The 21,158-nt window shown below is 39.8% G+C and overlaps 1 protein-coding gene across 2 annotated transcripts; it reads right to left on the minus strand.

Moving 5' to 3' along the window:
• Nucleotides 1–159: 159 nt before the first annotated feature.
• Nucleotides 160–18,397, minus strand: ZNF711 (zinc finger protein 711). 2 transcript variants are annotated; one of them, XM_065643518.1, is made up of 9 exons: nt 18,275–18,397; nt 14,963–15,067; nt 12,987–13,517; nt 6,936–7,094; nt 6,289–6,435; nt 5,553–5,690; nt 4,197–4,244; nt 3,578–3,613; nt 160–2,999 (listed from the first exon to the last, which is right to left on the minus strand). In XM_065643518.1, exons 2-9 carry the CDS (start codon nt 15,039–15,041, stop codon nt 1,822–1,824), a joined length of 2,316 nt encoding a protein of 771 aa, XP_065499590.1. In that variant the 5' UTR covers nt 15,042–15,067; nt 18,275–18,397; the 3' UTR covers nt 160–1,821. The 2 variants fall into 2 exon arrangements, with proteins under 2 accessions (XP_065499590.1, XP_065499589.1); XM_065643517.1 differs by having other exon boundaries at nt 3,470–3,613.
• Nucleotides 18,398–21,158: the final 2,761 nt, after the last annotated feature.

Genomic DNA, 21,158 nt, shown 5'->3' on the forward strand with positions numbered 1-21,158 from the left:
GTCTGATAAATATACCTCAAGTAACCTGTTTACCTGAAATATTATTACATATTAATTAGTGAATAATGTAATGAAAAATCTTAAGGAAATTTGTGCAGAATGAGACCTTCCTAAACACCATAAATGAAAAGCAAACTCCAAAAAATTTGGAGTGCAAGAGATGCGTTTTATTGTATGCCCGTTACGATGAGTAACACATTTAGAAATAATAATCCCACATAACAGTGACAATCTTATTTTACAGCGTGTACATCATTTTTACAGCCACATAAAACACGTATTTTTCTAAGAGATTTCCCAAATTTAACTTTCTGAAGTTTAGAAATATAAAAAAAAAATTTATTCTCAAAGAACTGATTCTCATCTGGTGCAAAAACAAAACATGAACATTATCTGAAACACAAAGCCACAATATAGCATGAAGTTACAATTTATCATGTGAACAGCTGTGTGCAAACATGAAGCAACTAAAAAAGTAAAAAATACACATTATATGCATAACATTTATGAACAGGTTTTTCATTAAATAGCCCTAGACCAGCTTGTTATATTAAGCGCCATTTGATTTGCAGCATGCTAACACAAAGCTCGGTTTAAAGGGATGCATATTTTAAATGTATACACTGTAAACTCAAGATCCACCTCCCAACTCTAGTGGCAGCATGTTTTTCTGGTTAAATACTGCATATATACTTTCTTACAGATTGAAAATGCACGTTTATAGTATGGTATAGATTTCTTTTTTAAAGAATTGATTAAAAGGTGCAATTTTATGTCTATATTGAAAATTTCATATTAGGTGGTAGGACGATAATAGTCATACCTGTCAAGAACACTGCCCTAAGGAACTTCTAAGTACTCTGAATTTTAATTTAAAAACCCCTACATTTTTCAACTTTATTTTAAATATTCTCTTTAGAGAAGATTTTAAAGTAGCAAGAAAAAGAATTAGTGTTGAGTCACAACACTATGAGCTGCATCCATTTTATCCTTAAAAAAAAAGTCAAATTCAAAGTTCATTTTGTTATATGTGCCATACCGAACAACATTCAACTGTAGTTTCAGATAAAAAAAGGGAAATTATATACATACACATCTTTAATCCTAGCACCAGAACACCACCTTTGAGATCATAACGTAATGCTGTATTTTAAACATCATATCCTGCAATAAAATAGGTTAGCAGCTTTGAAAACCACAAAAAAAGATTCTTGTTGGACCTAAACTAATAAAGGAAACAAAAAAGTTTCCTAATGAAATGTTAAAAAAAAAAAAAAGCCAAAACAAAACAACAAAAACCAGGATAATCCCCCCAAATCTGACCAGTTCTGGAATTTAATTTCCAGGCACAATTTAAAAACGTTATGATCAAGTGACTGACTAATACTCTCAAACTGCACACGCAGTCGGACTTGGTTGCCTTTGCAAACAATCCCACCATATATCTGACCTGTTTTTATATTGGAGACAAGTGCTGTTATGGACACAACGGGTAACACAATCCGCTTCCTTTTGTCTTCTACAGCTTAACAACATGTAATACTATTGATCTGAAGACATTCGTCCATCGTTCTGCAAATTTAAGACATTCATCCATCCTTCCGCATTCTCTAGTGCTCTTTAGGTTCTGATAAGCAACAATCATAGGGCTATGAGATCCCTGTCAACCCTAATACTTTTAAGACTTTTAATACAAAGAATGTAAAGTTATGATTTAATATCAAGCTTTGAAACCAGGAGAAACAGTTCATGAGATATTTTTTTTTTGTCCCCAATTAGCATATCACAGTTTCTAAATTGCTTCCTTCTGGAGATCATTTATTACATTATGGCCTCTTTGTGGTGCCTCATTATATGCTGATTTTTTTCAGAAGGTCTACGGAATCCTTTTTTGCAATACTCACACCTATGTGGATAGTCTTTTGTGTGTATTGATATTACGTGTCGTTTAAAGCCTGACGCATCCGTCGTGCTATATTCACAATACTGGCACTGATAAACTTTTCTTCCACTGTGGGTCTTCATGTGCTTCTTAAGTTCATTCTGTTGCCTAAATCCTCTTTTACATCTTTTGCACTTAAAAGGCAGGTCCTTGGTGTGAACTGAGAGGATATGCCCACTAAGTACAAAGGGATCTGATGTTTTAAAGTCACAGTGTCTACACTGATGTATTTTTTTACCTTTATGGGTCTCACTATGCTTTTTGAGCTCCGACGGACGATGGAAGCCTTTTTCACATACCTCGCATTTGTGAGGGAAATCCTTTGTGTGAACCGAAATAATGTGTCGCTTCAGGTCACTTGAGTTAGTGCTCTTATGGTCACAGTGTGGACACTGGTGAGTCTTATGCCCTTGAAATAATTCCGTGTGCTGCTGCAGTTCTTTTTCATCTGTAAACGCCTGGGGACAGTGCTCACATTTAAAGGGCAGATCAGTCCCGTGTTTGGTTTTGATGTGAGTTTTCAGGTTGGACTGATCGGCACACCTGAAGGCGCAGTGCTGGCACTGGTACGGCTTCTCCCCCGTGTGCGTCCTCATGTGCTTCTTGAGCTCCGACGGGTGCCGGAATCCCTTCCCGCACTCCACGCACACGTGAGGGAAGTTCTTGCTGTGAACCGCAAGCAGGTGTCTGTTGAGCAGCCCCTGCTCTGCCGTTTCATAGTCACAATATTTGCACTTGTGCAGCTTGGGCTCCTTGTCCCTCAGAATTAGTTTATTAGAACTCAGGGGGCTCGCTTCTCTGTATCTTCTTGTATATTCTGTAAACTCATGGGTTTTATCAACTTTGTTTATAAGTTTATGGCTTTCCAGGTGATTGTGGAAACTTACTTTTTTGTTAGTTGTAAAGTCACAGTCTGTGCACTGGTACTTCTTCTTAATCATATGATCTGGATGATTCTTCATGTGCCTTTTCAGGAATCCTCTGGATTTAAATTTTTTCCCACAAATATGACAAGGGTAAACTGTTAAGGGCTGTCCGTCAGGACCTATTATAACAGCTGTTTTTAAACAAACAAAAACAAGTTATGAAGGAAACAAATTTACCCATTAAGAAGTTTTAAATCAGCCAACTGCTGTTCAGATTCATGCACTTACACTTGCAGCAGACAGAGAATGGTTCAGTAGTTTAAAAACAACCAATCCACAGCACCTATAGTTTATATAGCTTTGTTTTAGAAACTGCTCAAACAGATCAGTAATATCATCTATGCAGTGAATATATCCATGCTTACTTTTTAATAGCTTGCAAAATCCAAATGAATTGCATCAGGCCTAAGCAAACTGACTTTGAATAGCAAAAATTATGACATTTTCTATACACAGAATTGGAGGGGGGAAGGACACAGGAAATACGCAAATCACCATTTAGATTTTTCAATTCTGCACCAGCTTTAGAAAAAAAAAAAAAAGGAATAGTACAGGAGTAAGTGCCACTCCATGACAATAAGCATCACCGTACAGTGTTTACCTGTTTGCCATTGCCTGGCCTCTCCTCTCCTCCTTTTCTTGGTTTTTTGTTTTAGCACTCTATTAGTGCTAATGCTATCACAAATCTGCAGGTATTGTGTTGCATTACCGTTTTTGTTTTCTAATCGTGTATCCAAGTTATTTCCTAGAAACAAAAATTAGACACCATAAAAAACCTTAAACAACGCTTTTCTTTGGGACTGATGACTGGAATTGCACAGCAGCCTATCTACTTTAAAAAAAAACAATATTGACCATTCCTCTACAAGGAATATATGTATAAAAAGAAAGAGTGCCAATATAGAGCACTATCTATCTCGTTGCTGGCAAAAGTCTAGAATATAATTTTTTAAACATTAATTAATTTTCAATTATATTCCTTGATTTCTCATACTTCTCAAGACATTATTTTCTTATCAGCTATGCTGCTTGTTTCCTTTTATTTAACTTGGTTTCACTTCTTAACAACCACATTATCTCTTTTCTGACTACAAAACTATATTAAAAAACTGGCGGATCCTCCCAACTTTCCCACCCCTTCTGCAGGCCTACAACACGTCTAGAATTGTCTTCACTTCAAAAGAGAAAGACTGTGGAGTCCTTCAATTTATACATTATGGGTATTTTTTTGCATTCACTGATTAGGAGAACCGATGCATAAATGTATATATGTTTGAAGACAGAAAGTCAGTTTTAATGCTGTACCAAGCGCAGTCACATGTTCTTACCTGCCGCTTGACCATCTTCATATCTTCTGGGTAGCCTTCTTTCATCTCCTGCAGAAAATGGTATTTTAATCATTATAAACTGAAATTCTTTTTTATAGGTGATGGCTTTGAAAGTCTGATAATGAGAGAAAACTAACTTAACTAATAACTAACAGCTTAACTCTATCCAAACTGAAATGTGCAGCTCACTTCAGTATTTTGCAGTTATGAGCCCCAAGAAATAAAATCACATCTTTGTGGCAGTTAATATCCACTAAAGCTGTGTCTGCATGGTTACCATGCTGACTTCCCTGCTCCTCAGAATTAATATCCTTGTTTCTGCAAACTTTTAACCTCATCAATAACCTTGAATACCAATCGAGAAATGAGGTTATCTGAAATCCACAATTTGTTCTTGGGATGAAGTCCTTTATCTTTCTGGAGAACTAGGCAGATAAGACGACTTACACCTTACCAGCCGCTCTGCACTACACAGTTCTGGCAGACAGAGAAGACTCTGTGGTTCTAAACCCCTTTATCAGCCCAACTACTGTGCTCAGAAATATTACACCAATGAATTTTAACTGACTAATATAAACTATGGATGACCTGATACCCTCTTAATATACAATTAACATGTCAAAATCCGAGAAAATAATAAATATGAAATAAAAGAATATTCAGAATTCGCAACGTATCCTGATAAGACACTTCTACTATTTGAAGCACGGCTGCAGAGAACAGATTGCCTTTTTTTTGTTTCTAATCTGAAGGACTAACAGGCTTAAAAAAAGGTATATAAATGAAATTATTAGGAATGTGTTTACACATTTATTCCTACTATTCCCTTTTTAAAGTTATTCCCCTTTCCTCCTAGCTAATGTAAAATACTTAAGGCCATGCTTGTTTTTTGTAAAATCTTCAACAGCCCACTTAAACAACCATTAAACCCCACACATTCTGTAAATCTGAGCCAGAATCAAGAGCAAAGAATTCTTTAAACAGCTTTCCTTTCTACTTCATCAAACCCAACACACAGCAATCCATTCATTATATGCAAGACAATCAACTACTAATCTCTGTTTGACAGACCAGTATTGGAAAAAAAACACCAATGTAAACATGGAATTGTTTTCTTCATCTTGAACTCCAAAAAACCTACGGACCTTATATGTAAAAGGTCGTGAATTATGTCAAAATCACTTTTCACATTGCTTCATAACTCCACTAACTGACACTGCTAAAAGATCACAGGAGCTGCTTCCAGACCCCCAGGGAAAGGTGAGAGATTATCACGTTTGCACAGGGATTCTGGAAGACAGATAAGGGAGAAAATAACAGAAGGGATTTTCAGAAAACAGGGATACAGATTCCTACCGTAAGCAGCAGCCCAAGCAACAGGGACAAAAGTTTTGTTCACGCCAGAGTCTTCAAGCTGCGTGTCTGGAAGTGATGTAGCTTCTTCTTCACCTACAATAACTTCCATATAAACTTCATCTGCTATTTCAGCACAGCCTGGATTAAAAGAGAATAATACATCTTTAATTTTATTCTGCTCATCCTAATTTTTCCTTCATTTAATCTGGTCTCACACTGACTGATAACCATTACAAATTACTTTTTTTCCTTTGGCATTTAGAACCACCCTTTCCCTTAAGGGATCATTGTTTATTCAGAAATTCCTTAAAGAGAGAAAACACATATCAATAAATATAAATTTAAAAAAAAATACCAACATAAATTCAAATATACAAACTTACAAACTAACAACCGACAACATTATTTGCCACTTTGCCAGAAAGCTGATTAAACAAGGCACTTCACAGTAGGAAAACAGAAAAATGAGAAATTTGACTAACCTCATTAACTTCATCCATGGACATGTTAAGTTAATATAAATAATGAAATGATTGCATATGGTATGCACAAAGTGCATTTATCCACATCACTTTAAAATAATTATAGCCTGCTCTTTATTTTTAGGGAAGATGAGCTTAGTTTTCTACTTCAGGCTGAAGAATCCTTCAGAAAAATTAAAGAAGTCCTTGAATATGATGTTTATATTGTTGTAAAAAACTGCATGAGAAACAAAAATGTTTCTTATTATGCTTACTAATATCTTCATCTTCCTGAGAAGAGTCCTTAACAGCCATGTAAACCATTTTTTCTCGCTGCATTCTACCAACACCTCCTTGTTCAATGACTCCAGCTACGGGATGCCCGTTGTGAAAATCACTCTCTGTGACAATTTCTGTCCCACCTTTAATTAAAAGAAGTTAAACACATTAAGTAAGCGTAAAAAAAACTACTGTTAAGATTAATTGCAGATTTAAGTATTTTTTCTTATTTACAACCAAGATATTTTGTAAAACTCCAACTAAATGTTTTGACATCCACGACTGTCATAAAGTTATGCAAGTTTGATATTTTGGTAACCGAGTGAAGGACTTGAGTAACAGGCTCCAAAATCTACACTGTATCACACTGCAAAAGATGTCAGAGAAAAGGAACAGCTGAAAAACAGCTGCAGACACCCCAGCACTTCTATGTTTTGGCTTTGGTTGCCTGAAAATAAATACTGCTATTCAAAAGAGAACTTGAGACTAATACACAGCCGGTATTCACCGTGTACGGGCAGCCCCCACAACTATCACATTCTACAAAATGTTGCAGTCAATGGATTACATGAAATTAAGAACAAACAAAAAGACCCTGAAATACTTCAGACTATTGAAAAAATACACAGAATCTTAAAAGTACCTATTTCGACATCATCTTCAGCCTCAGCTTTAAATATGTACACTTTGATAACTTCTGAACCAAACCCATCATCTTTAGCAACATCATCGTTTGTCACCTCAGTACTAATTTTCAAGGGAGTGCTTCCTATATGGTCCAATTTTTCTCCAACATCATCCACTGTAAAGATAGGAAAATAAAGATGAGGTTCAAACAAGTTTTTTTAACAGTTGAAGTAATCAGTAGCATGATTTTCTGCACTATTATCCCCATGCACAGTAAAGGTTTATATTCATAAATAGCCTTTACAATGCAGTTCATCTCAAGATACTTAACAGAGATTCCAGAAGTTCAGCAGTTGCTTTATTGCAACTCAGGAAACGCAGCAAGAATTAGAGAACGAGGAACACAAGAGGGAGCTTGTCATCAAAGAGAATGCAGTAATTGGTTATGTCTGAAACTATTATGCTTAGAAAGCAAAACTGTTATCAATAAATAAAATGAAATATCTAACCAAAAATGTTAAAAACTAACCCAGAATTGCCTGTTAAAGTCTAATAGTCCCCAAAAGTTTCACTACTCTAAGATACTGGTAACTAAAATTTAGTAGCTGAAATTCTTCTGAAGAGTGATGACCAAGAGAACATTCCCAGTGAAAGAAGTTTGCATCAAAAATTTTACTACATCTTCCCCTAGAAGAAATTATTATTATTTGATCCACTTTATCACTTGAAAACATATGAATTAATGAAGATTATTGTAGAATATACAGCTGATCAAATGATACAGTGAAAAGTCCAACTACTACTATGTGAAAATGACTTCTCATTCTTCATGTATGCAACCCAGTCACTCTGATTATCTGGTCTATATATTCGAAATGCTCACTTTATTTATGCAACAAAAATTACATTCAAACTATTAAAAAAGTGTAGAAGTAACACTGTTTTGATAAAAAGGGTATTCACCTAGATGTCTATATATACACCCAAATTGCCAATAGGGAGGCCACTGGACTTTCGTGACGTACGTACTGCCAGACACTTCTCAGTAGATAAAATGAGCTCCTGTGCAACAGCCACTACAGACCTGGGCAGTGCTAAACACCCACCACCATCCTCTGAATAGAGCAACTCCACAAAACGTAGCAAAGTCTGCATTTAATACAATCCATGGAAGGTGCAATTTACTGCATACCTAATGAAACATGCGCATACTAGGACAGGATTCCACAGAAATGCCTGTCCAAGTAACGCCACTTTCCATCCCCACACTGAGGAACCTGATCTCTGTTTCGCAAATCTTAGGCTGCATCAGAAAAGTACAGAAGTAATTGAGGACAGAACTACAGCAGCACAGACCAGAAAGCCCCAGCAGAGGAGCTGCCCTATTCCTTGGACACTCCAGTTTCCAGCATCAGGTTATTAGTACATCCTTATATCCAGTATGGGAGTGTTGCTGCATCTGCTAACTCAAATTTTTCATGCTACCAGAAATATGTTATTAGAAGAGAGGATTATGCACTAACAGGAGAAGGGAAGATGCTACAAGATACCTATCTTGGTAAAAGTATTTCCATACATTTAGTATGTCTTCATTTTTTGAAGACCATTTTCTTTTCTGCGTGGCTTTTAACATTTATAAAAGTTTCTTATCCATACTTTTCAAAATGATACACATACATTTAATTTTTGTACAATGAACATTTCCACTGCATGTATGAGTCTCTGAAGGAGGTAACTAACAGTACAAGGCAGGAGTGATCATATGTACAGTTGTATGATCAGACACGCTGCCAAAACCCAGAAATCATATTTAAAGGCTGGTGGAAGAAATCACTAACTGTAAGCTGTTACTGTAATTTTAAAAGTGGTAGGTGGTAGTAAAATTATTTTCAAATCTGCAACTCAAGTATCATCAACTTTTTCTAAACTCATAAATTTTATAAACATAGTCCAGTATCAGTTTAAGATCGTAAATATTTCCATACTAGAAGGTTATTTAACAATAGCAACTTCCTACTAAACAGTGGAGTAATCACATATGTAAGTTTTTTTTACGGCAAAATTTCCAATTATTTAACTAGTATTGGGTGACAGTGACCGTAAACAACTATATATCTAGTGAAATAAGAATAAACACACAATTTTAGATTAGTTGCCTTACCATCAATTGCAATATAACAAAGATTACATGAACTAAAAAAAGACGATAAATTTTTCAATTTTTATAAGAATATTTTCAGCCAAAATTATAAAGTAAAATACATGAACATAGCATGTATGCTCACATGCTGCATTTTACCATTTCAAGTAAAGCCCCCAAATCTTTAATACCCTTTAAAAAAAATAGGGAGCCCCGTGTTAGAGGGGCAAACTCATTATTTTTAAAATTAGTGGTTACTCCCACACCATTAACCATCCTGTGTTTTTTTCAAAGATCTTCAGTCTGTACAATTTAAGCAAGAGTAATGGAAATGTATCAGGAAACCTGTGTATCCAGGGCCTCTGGAATCGCTTTTCTAAAAAACGAAAAGCAAAATGTAACAAAATTTGAAAAATATAAACTGGATTGGGAAAATGACAGTGATATAGATTGCCATTTGTAAGATGTTGCCTTTTTTTTCAAATACCTCAGCAACAAAAGACACTGAATCAGCAACTGCTATTGCTTAAATTGCTGTCTTATATGAAGTAAATTTCATGGTTCCAATCAATTTTTTAAATATGTTTAGGTAAGGGGAAAATAATCAACACAGCAGGACACGTAATCTTTGTCGAGTTCCAAAGTATTAGGCCTTTTTTAAAAAAACAGATCACTAAAACATTCTGTTCTCTAAGTACGATGACTTCAATCACAGACTGCTAACACACCAGTGCTAAATTATCTGATGAATTTGCCCAGCGACAGTTCCCAGGAACAGAAATGCTTACTCTATGTCTACGGAATATGAAAGTGTCTTCCAGATCCAACTCATCTACCAGAAGCACTACATATTATTATCTCATCACTTACAATTAACTGAAAAAACACAACAAAGAACATTTATAAACATATGCTGAATCCTCCTGAATAACCAAGGCTTAAAGGAAAACTCAGCACACTTCCAACTTGAAACTTACCTCGCTTGGCTGTTTTCAGGTGTGTGATGTCCAGATTCACCGTGGATTGCCAGCTCCCAATTCATGTGATGCCTCAGCCCGCGCTATGCTGGTGATATCACACCCACCAGAGGAGCCCACAGGGATAACACCAGGGCAAGAGAAGTCCCGTGGTTTTACAGTTTCTCATCTTTTTCTAATGTCCGATATACTTATTTTATATCCCGTAGGTTACCGTATAGGAGTATTACTATTCAAACGTTGAGCAAAGACTACTGTAAGACACTACAAAGGCGGCGGCGGGGGCACGGTACCTTACCCTAGGCCAGCTCCAGCTGTTCGCTGTGGGTGTGGGGTCACCAGCATAGTGCATGCAGGGCCAGCGCAGGGATCGGGGGCTGGCAATCCGCCGGGGCTCTGAATATCGCAAACCTGAAAAACAAAAAAGGGCAGGCGTTCAGTAACACGGGTGCCAACTCCTCCCTGGCAACACGGGATGTACTGCTCATCATCTGCCCACCTCGCTAGGAGATGGGTTTCGTTCAGCATCACACCATATACATTCAATTTGTATTAACTTCCTTTTTAACAGGTCCCTTTTAAACAGGCCTTCTGGCATGTGTTGTGAACGTACCAAAAAAAGGCTTTTAAGACTTATGCTTGTAAGGCTGATTTTAAAAAGCTGAACTCGACTGCACTGAGATAGTGGAGTGGCAATAATCTTCTAGTGAAAATCTCCAATTACAAAATCATACACAGCTAGTTTATACAACTATCAAGACAAATATTATTTTCCAAATAGTATTTACACAAAAATAGAATTACCAATAGTGTATAAAATATCTACACAAGAACATCATCTCAAAGTGGTGAAAAATCACCTTTCAGTATATTTAAATCGTAACTCCCAACAAAAGAGTAAGATAAATTAAAATTCCACACTCAGCTCAGCTTCACACCCTAAAATGTAGTATTTTAGAAGTTCCCAAAATGTGTTCCACATGTTTTCCTGATGGGCATTATCTGTCATTTTATGTTCCCTCTTTTTAGATGCTAAATATGTTGAGATTCTTTAAAACTATCATTACATTATAAAAAAATTCAACAGTCCTATACATTAACCCCAAAATAAATATCATAAAATTAAAAACATTTCTTGAACATTTAATTTAATTAAAAAATGTAAGTAAATAAAACGGGTTTTAAACTCCTTGATAAACTGAAGCATTTGTCTATTCTACACAACAGATTATCTCCATAAACATACAAATTTAAGGCTACTTTAAAACCATTAAACAAACCCCCACAAAGAAACAAAATTCATAAGATTGAATATTTTTTTCTGAAAAAAATGAATAGCAGATACTTTGTTGGTTCAAGTTGGCATAACAGCCTCAAAACTTAGAAGAGGCAAGAGACTTCGTTTGTCTAAAATTATTACTTAAAATTCTAGATTAACAGTGTATCTTCCAACTGTGATTACTCAGGCATATCATGATTATACAGATATAAGAATCTAATTTGCTGAGAACTAGGTTTCAAACTGGCTCTGAAACACTGCAAAAGCCATTGGTAGGCTTGAGAGCACCTACCCAAACTATAAACAGATCAGCCACAGCTGTCTAGCCTAAGTGCCGCGCTCATCGTTAGTAACCACACTTATCTACCGGAGAAGGAATTCCAAAGATGACTTTACTTACAATTACAAAGGTGCAGTTGGAAATACCGCAGTTACAGAATACAACTCATCGTAAGTACTCTGTCAGAAAGGAGGAATTTTTTCAGTGAAACAACTGACTGTAAGAATGGTGTTCCTTTATTTACAAACACACAGGAATTTTTCTGTTGTAGGTCTAATTTGCTTTTGGACTGAGTTTTTTTTGGTTATTTTTCAAAAAAACCTTTTTGACTTCTATTAGTAACACATGGCATTGCAGTAATGATAGAATGATGAAAAAAACCCATTACTGAATATTGAATACCAAAAAGATATTTTGCATAAGGAACATAAATGCTACGAAATATTGAAATCATTATAATCACTAATCAGACATGTCCTCTGCTTTGAAACTTTTAATAAATGCAGATTGCTGTGAACAGGCTGACACTTTGACACACTTGGCATTGCCATTTTTTTTAACATATTGCTTCTGACTAAATAAAATCTGGTTTGACCTACTCACATTTCAATCACTAATTTGGAGAAGCCAAAAATCTCCAATGAACTCTCATACATTTTATCCAATTTGCGTAACAGTAACAACTGGTATCTTGAGTATAATTTAACCGCTGAACAAACATAATCTGCCTAAGGCTCTGTCAGTAGCTCTCACTCAACAAGCAGTATAGGACCATATAGTTTCCACAGAGTTGAATGTGTGGAAACTGAAATGGGCAGCCACTGCCAGTGTTAAGAGGGACAACCAACCCCTTAATGTCAAGTTCAGTCCAGAACAGCACAACATACCAAAACATGTCTATTATAATTGTCAGTAGAGCTAAACAGTATTTTGTGGATACAGAAGGGAAAACTTCAGGAGTCAGGTATCTTAAAAACCTATTTCTTTGTTAGATTCTTCTGAGTAAACCCAACACGTTATTTCCACACAAATCTACATAACATGCTAACATACCTGCATATTTTTTTAAAAGTACTATACTCAAAATATGTGGAATGTTTAACTTTTCAACGTGTATTTCTAATTTTCAGGAATATCTCATTTCAGAAACACAAAAATACATAATCATTCACTGAACAGCATGAATGTCATTCTCTTTCTTGCTGTATTAGCGATAATGGACTTTTCATCAAGAAAACCCAAATCCCAACACCAAGAATTAACAGGGCAACAGATACTATTGAGAGTTCCAGTGCAGAAGGCAGCAGGAGTCCAGCTAGAGTAACTTCTGCCCACTAGACCACTTCTACTTCAGGTAATCTCCTGTTCATATCTACCTTTGTTTCACTTACAAGATATCATTAAGTAGTCTTCAGATGTGCTTTTGCCGTCATCGTCGTCTTCTGTTTTTATAGTCACCGTGGAGCCAGGAACAGTACCAGCTGCTTGGATGACTGCTTCAGAATCAGAGTTTGTCACAAGAACTTCTTCTGAAACCATTGTAGGCGAGTTGGCTCCTGACGCAGAGTCTTGGACCACGTGCTCCAGATGTCCATCAGGACCCGTAACCAGGTCAGCCACAAACACCTGATCAGGAACTTGAACCGTTTCTGTTATTAGATCAGAAGTCAAAACATGATCACTGGTATCTAAAGCTTCTTCGATAGCAACATCAGCTTCCAAAACAGAATCGGGAACAATTACACCTTCTGTTACAACATCAGTTTCAGTGATGATGTCTGGTCCTTGGACAACTTCAGCTGCCAAGCCATGATCGAGAGTTATTCCGTCATCGGTAACAACATCAGACACTAGGACAGCTTCGGGGACTGAGACAACAATGTGGTCTCCATCAATATGAGCAGTGCCTGCCATTCCAGCCACTGTGAAACAATCATGAATGAGGAGAAAAGGGTTAAAATTATTGCACTGGCAATTAGTTTATCTAAGGAACGGAATAATTGTATAGATAAGTAAGTACAAATCTGTTACTTCTCAACAATCCACATCCTGCGTTTCACCCAATAAAGACTACTCAAAGCAGCGTGCATTCTTTAAATCGAGAAAGACAAAACATGCCACTTCTTTAAGTCATAACGCGGAGTTTGCCCCAAATTTAGGTTTTACAATGCTGGTATGTTAAAAACTCAAGGCCAGTTTGTAATTTCATCTTTTAGTTCCAGCTAGAAAACGTTTGATTACAGCAGCAATTTGCACCTTCACAGAATTCCTGCATGATACTGTGTGGTAACAATGCATTAATCACTGTTACAATAAAAGGACTCTCACCCTTTAGACTGCACGGGCCTTGATTAAAATAAACAAACAGTTGTATGCAATATTTATAGCACAATTTCCAACAACTTGCCACATTGCAAGGAATTGCTAGAAGCAGAAACCTCTTTTTCATTAACAGACTTGACTGGCCAGTCACATTTGTGGACTACTTTTCTAAACATTAAAAAGAACGTACAGTGAATTATTTTAACAGGCACATAAATAGCAGTTTTAATCTCAATGAATAGAAGACTCAAGGTTCTCAACAACACAAAACAAAAAAAAGGTAAAGTTATTCAGCACTGTACTGCAAATGCAATTATTTTGGTACACTCTGAGGGATATTAATTCATGCTAGAACAAAGACATGGCCTTTCTCAATACTTGAGAAGGTCATCTCCTGACATAATGCAGAAACAGAGACACAAAAAGAAAAAAGTGGAGATTTCTTGCTGCACATTCTCTAAACCTTCAAAATTGCTGAGGTTATTTATTATTGCCACCAAAAGAAACAGTATTAATTAAAAAAAAAAAAAAAAATCAACTTAGAACATATATTCTTACATCAGTACAGACTGATGTTCTTGAGAGACTTCTAAGCACATGTGAACACACAGATTTAGCTAAATCTGTAAAACGTTGTCTATGTAATGAGTCATCTGTTGTTCCCACCACATGTACTGAAATACCCTACAGGAAAACCGGAGACAGTGACCCCAGGCAATCACACAGAAGCTCGGGTGCTGTTTACATCCTGTCCTGGATGGTATTTCCATCTCCTGTATGTTGGAGATGGAACAACTAGTCCACGTGACTTCAAGCAGAAGCAAATGCATCACAAACCCACTGAACTCCAGACAACATTTTCTGTCTCATCTGGAGCACTCTGGGCCACAGACTTAACTACTTTTTTTTTTTTTTCTTAGTAATTATTTCAGTATTTTGGAATAAGTGGATATTTCAAGATCAGCAACCAAAGTATACAAAGACATATTATACACCACCTTAAATTTGTTTTTATTTATTGATGTTTAATAACGAAAATGTTTACCAAAATCCTGCATAATCATAGTGTGAGGCATTTTGGATTCTTGTGTTTGCAATCCAAGACTTCCACCACCTGGATCCATATTCAGCTAAGTTCATTCACAAGTAACTGCAATAAAAGCAAAATCAGAATTTATATTGAACAGTGTTATCGGGTTGATTTGCTGTACCAGATTAATAAGTCACACTGATAAACACAGAGAAGTATTTATCCGAAACTTCAAGAAAAAAGCACACAGTACATCATATTATTCACTTTATTATTTTATGCTTTTGTGAAGCCAACTCCTAACAATGTTTCCATCTATAAGCAGACCTACAGTAGTCAAAAGAATTATGTGAGTGAAACTAAACAACTCAACAGATCTTGGTCATGGTTTTTTAATGGAAATCTTTGGTTACTGCCTTGCCTAGAACAGAGGAACAGACTTCAGCACTGCTTGATTTCTAGGAGCAATAAGCACAAGAAATGCCTAAACCTTCAACCTCCCCACCCTACTTACAGGTAATTTACTATCTCGAAGGAGAAACTTTGCCTTAAACAACTTGTAGCTGCTTGTAGAAGCAAGAAATACACATCGGACATGATTTGGAGTATCAATTTTTCAGATTCTTTCACAATTTTCTAGCTATCAGATATTTCAAAATAAATTTCAATGTGCAAATGCAATTGGACATTATGTTTTATGATAGGTAAGTTTTGAAACAGCTGCAGAGTGCACTAAATTTACAAGAACAAAAGTGCCAAAGCTGATTTTCTTTTCCAGTGACTGTGGATTAACTCCTCTGTATCATTACAAAAGTCTGACAAAAGGCCTAGTGGAAAATTTAATCAGCCCTCAGATTTGCATGCACAGTGCAATTTTAGCTCTCAATTCCCCTCTTTCTCTGTGTATTTAGAAGAAAATACTGTGAAAATGCTTCATTAGCCAATAAAATAATATCAGTGAATATTCTATTAATATTTTTATTGATTTTTTAAAAAATTACAGCATACTATCTTGCACCAGAAAGGAATACATTATGATCAATCTCAAAATGAACAACTGCATGAAACCTAAACTGAGACTCCCAGAGCAGTGCCTCAAGGCTGAATTTTTAAAATATGTGTGTATCTGGTATTGTTTTGCTTTTTTGAAAAATACAGTTCTCTCTCTAAGCAGCTTCAGGAGAAGGTTGATTTTAACCTATTTCAGTTATTTATGCCAAACCTCTTCCTTCCACAGCTGGCTCAGCTGAGACCAGGCAGTGAAATTTAGAGTGAAAAAAAAGGCATACATGACCTCTCTGTCTCCAGGCAGGAACAGTACCGTAAATGGTATTTTTAAAAATCAAAGATAACGGCTGGCAGTTCAGGACTACCTAAGAACACTTATTTTTAACGACAATGCTCAATTAAAAAACTGGTTAAGGCCCAGGCCCTTAGAAACATTGTTCTGTGTATATAAATTGATTTACTCTTAGCTTAGTCTTCACATTAAAAGAGCACCATAAAAAAGCATTAATATTTTAATTTTATTTGAGAAAGCTTTCAGGAAACACCCTAAATTGAGAGATCTTCAGCGAAGTATTTTAAGGAGGAGGGCAAAATATGAATGTCTCGGCACTTCTACCCTTTCCAGGAAAAAAAGGGTTTCATTTTTGTACCCAGAGGTACAATGAAGCTCCCATTTGACATGCTGGCTTCTGGCCACTGTTGCCATACTTAAAACTTTTGTAACACAGAAAAAATACTTCTACAAAATGCCAATTACAACTTAATAAATCTACACAAAGACCATGTCTTTAATACATTTTGTTATATCTTAAACAGTGTGGTCTTGCAAAGGTGAGGCATCCCCTGAGTTTACACATCCTTAAGCACCCCTTTAAAATGGTGAATTTCTTTTAAAAAATATTTAAGTCTTGTTTACATAAAGTAAAACAAAACACAACATCATGCTTTGTCAGTTTTTTCAAATATTGGTAAGCTGCATATGACATTTCGGTTAAACCAAAAGGACCAAGCTAAGATATAGAGTAATGTGACACAATAAATCAGCTGATATGTAATTGAAAAATCCAAACCAGATGTTTCTAATTATCTTATCTCTTAACATTCAAGTTCAATAAAAATACAAGAGAATTATCCTCCGCTCAAGATACTTCAGTTTTTCTTTTTTTTTTTTTTTCCCCTCGTGATTTTTAATGCAGGAACCAATAGAAATTCAATGAGAAATCCTACTTGGGCAGAGATTTTAAGCAGAAGTGGCCACTTCATAAACTGATGTGCAGAACGGCACGAGCTCTTTGCAGAAGAAGACTGGGTATTAAAAGGTAAAATATCCACCTTAAAGTGTTCTGTTGTGGTCACCTATAAAAGCAACCGCACGCTAAATCCGTTTAAAATAATAGGGACAAAACCAGTGGATGACGTTTTGTCTTACGGCCCGAAACGCGCTTAAAGCTCTTAAATAAATTAATAAAATGGACAAATGTACATCCACGTGTGACACCCCCGGCGGCAGCAAAACGTCCCGTCAGGAAAACCGCGGGCGGGGAAGCGGCGACACCCGCGGAACGGCCCCGGGGTCGGGGCTGCGCGGCGCAACCGGACCCCGCGCGTGCTCGCGGAGCGGGCGCGCCGCCGGGCGGCGGGAGCGTGGCGGGGCGGGCGGGCCCGCGGTGCCGGCCGGGCAGCCCCGCGCGGAGCCTCCCCCGCCCGCTTGGCTCAGCCGGAACGCGGCCGGCAGCGGCCCCGGCCGCCCCATCCCCGGGGCTGGGCGACGCCCGCCGCGGCCAGGCGGAGGAGGGGCGGGAGCGCGGAGACAAAGGAGCCCGCGGAGCGGCGGCGCGGCCGGGAGATGCCGCCCGCAGCGGGGGCGCAGGAACCGGACCGCCGCACCCCGCGGCCTCCCCTGGGCGCAGCGGCCCCGCCTGCGCGTCCCGGGCCGGCACCAGGCTCCTGCCCCGCGGCCCGAGTGTCCCGCGACAGCGGGCCGGGGAGGCGGGGATAACCCCTGTCCCGGCGGCGCGACGGCCCGCGGAGCCGCAGCCCTCCCCGCCCCGCCGGCCGACATCTTGTTTTCCGCCATTTTCTGGCCGCCCGAAAAGGCCCCTGAGCCGCAGGGCCCGCCGGCGACGCCCGCCCGCGCCCGCCCGGCGCGGCAGCAGCCGTTGGCGGCCGAGTCCCGCCGACCCGCTGAGGGGCAGCCCCGGCCGGGCCCGCCGGTGGCCGCGGCGGCGCTGGCAGGCCTCGGGCGCGGCCTGCGCTGAGGCCTAGCCGCCTCCACTGTCCCCATCCCCCCGTCGGCCCGGCTCGGACGCCTCGGCTCACCTGTGCGGGTCCCCGCGCCGGGCGGCCGCGCCGGGGCCCGGGGGCGGGGGCGGCTCGGCCCGCAGGACTCCGCCGCCGCGGCCTGGCATTCGGGTCCGCCGGGCCCGGGCCTGCACCAATCACAGGCTGGGCCGGGCGGCGGGGCGCGAGCGCGCGCGGCCTGCTCCCCTCCCCCCGCCGCCCGCCGGCCTCGCGGCGGCCGCCGCACGTCAGCGCGCGCCGAGCAAGCGCACCCGCCGCGCCGAGGCCGCCGCCCGCGCGCTGCCCGCACTGTGCCCGCGCGCTGCCCGCACTGTGCCCGCGCGCTGCCCGCACTGTGCCCGCGCGCTGCCCGCACTGTGCCCGCGCGCTGCCCGCACTGTGCCCGCGCGCTGCCCGCACTGTGCCCGCGCCGCCGAGCGCGCGTGTGCGCGGGGGGGGCAGAGCCGACCCCCCCCCCCCCCCGCGTTGTCTCCCACCACCGGTCACAGTTTGGCTGGTTTGGGCAGGGCCGGCAGGTGACCCCACGGGTTCTTCCGGGAAGGAGAAAAGGAACGGGGGCTGTCCCCGTGAGGGGGCACCGGGTGTCACCTTGGGCTGGCGGTGGCCCCCAGCGCGGGAACCGCCCGGACCCGCTCTGCCACAGGGCGTCAAAAATGGCACTGAGCACCTCTGTCCGGATACTGAAATCATGCGAGTACATCTCATCTTGCACTTCATAATTGTAAATTGTTGTTAAATACAGAGTTACAGGGGTTTTCTCCTGGAATTCCTAAAAGACTCTTACTCCTGGACGTTCACCTCCTCAACGCAGACCTTGGAGACCTCTCCTAATTTGACCCCACTCCCCTTCTTTTTTCTTTTAAGGGGTGAAGCTGTCCATAACATGCCATACACCCAAGTAAATACAGTATTAAGAACTTTCTAATCGGTTCTTCCAGCTCTAGCAAAAAAACAGACATCGTAATGAGAATATAATTTCAAACTGACCAACGCATTTAAGGAACGAGAGGAAAAAAATATCAAAAAGGTGATCACAAACCCGAATACTTGGGGAAAGGACAAGAGAGAATCTCACAAGGTGATACAATCAGAAAAGCGGAACTACAGAGAGATCAATTATCCCTTTCTTCAGCAAAATCCCGTCAGTGCTGGATTCTGTCTTCTGAGGTAATATCAAGAGAAATCGCAAAAGCAAACTTTGAGGATTCTTCTCTCCACGATAACCGTTCGCTCCGGAGTCTGTATTTCGGAGGTTCGAAGGCAAACTTTCAGGGGAGACCTGTACCCGTTCACAAAAGCAAACTTTCAGGTGTTCCCTCCCTGACAACTGGTCGCTCTGGAGTCTACATTTTAGAACTTCAGAGGCAAACTTTCAGACAAGGCCTGGTAACCGTATGCAGAGCAGACTTTCAGGAAACAAAATTCTCAGAAAAAAAGAAAAAAAAAGAGTAGAATAGCAGGAGGGCTGGCTCAAGCTGGGCGCCTGTGCTGGGGTCCAACTCGACCGTAGCAAACCATAGACTTAAATATCTCTGCAGACCACACATACCATGATTCAATCCAACAGCAATAATTCACTATGGGATCGTCTTGCTTCTCATTGGATCCTTTTCACTGATCTCACATATGCCTTTGTTTTGTTTAGCTGTAGACATTGTTTTTGGTCCGTAGCCTTGTAGGTGATGTTTTGCCTGAATAAGTCCTTTTCTTCTCAAAACCACCGGAACACCCAGTATTTCAGTTGTATTGCAATCTTTTTAATATATAGAAGTACAGAATAACAGCTGAAAGCAAACGCATTTTTGTCTTGCGCACCTACGTCTGTGTGAAATCCCACCAAACTCCTGGCGGTACAGAGCTCAAGAACTATGAAACAGCCCACAACAGCAGACACAGGTAAGCAGTTGTCACACAAAGCTCTTAACACTTTCATTGTTTTCCCATTATTTAAAAATAAACTCTATGCGAACCACAAGGCGGATCTCCTCAGAAGCTGTACCCGTGGGGCTGCGATGCCACGGCAGCGCTGCCAGGGGTCAGCCAGGCAGGTAACACACACAGCCCTGCCCTGACCGGCTACAAACCCCAAACGCAACCACGTCTTAGGTTCTAAAGCTTCTTGTGCGCCCAGGGAATCACCGGCCGTGAACAGAACGAAAAGCAGGACTTCAAGAGCAGACATCCTGAAGGCGATGGTGGTTAAAGATGTTTCTTCCAGCTTTTGCTAGCAGCATCCACCCTCCTGTGTATCTACATGCATTTGTATCACAGTCTGTAAAACTGAGTCAGCTTTACCGTGAACTGTTTAGTCACGTTTCACATCACGAATCTGCTAAACTGTGTGTACATTGATGGATGCTTCTTTTAAAGATCCTGATATACCATGCTCTCTCTGAAAGTGCAAATTAAGGGGGTGGAGGGGCAGAAATGAGCCCTTTCCAAATATTTTTGTTCCATCCAATCACCATTCTCTTCTCATTTATTATATGTGTATATATGAAAGAGATAGAAATAGCCCAAATCAATGCATTACACTAAACAACTCATGGACCAGCTACTGCACTGAGCTATTCCTCAGATAACTGAAGTCAAGCAAAGTGCAAAATAATAATTAAAAAAAAAAAGTATGTAAATAGGGTTTCAACTGGAAAAAATACTGCGGTTCAGGGGACTCCTTTGAAACGGAGAAATAAACTTAACAGCAGAGCCAATTATACTGTTGAGCAGCATTCTTTATTGACAGCGCTGGGGAGCTCTGGGAATCATTCTCCACAAGTGCTCCAGCGACTGGATGCTCTTGCATTGCTTATATCCACACAATTATTGCATATTAATTACATTTTTTGGGAATTTTTAACATAAAATACACCTGTACCGGGAAATCATAAGAGCAAGTTGGAGT

Source organism: Caloenas nicobarica, chromosome 12, assembly GCF_036013445.1.
Source record: "Caloenas nicobarica isolate bCalNic1 chromosome 12, bCalNic1.hap1, whole genome shotgun sequence".
Lineage (NCBI taxonomy): Eukaryota > Metazoa > Chordata > Aves > Columbiformes > Columbidae > Caloenas > Caloenas nicobarica.

Coding starts and splice junctions, on each gene's coding strand:
- ZNF711 (XM_065643517.1), bottom strand. CDS start 15,041: ATGGATCCAGGTGGTGGAAGTCTTGGATTGCAAACACAAGAATCCAAA. Junction 13,518..14,962: donor TATGATTATGCAGGATTTTG/GTAAACATTTTC, acceptor ATTGTTTCACAG/TGGCTGGAATGGCAGGCACT. Junction 6,436..6,935: donor TGAAGATGATGTCGAAATAG/GTACTTTTAAGA, acceptor TTTTAATTAAAG/GTGGGACAGAAATTGTCACA.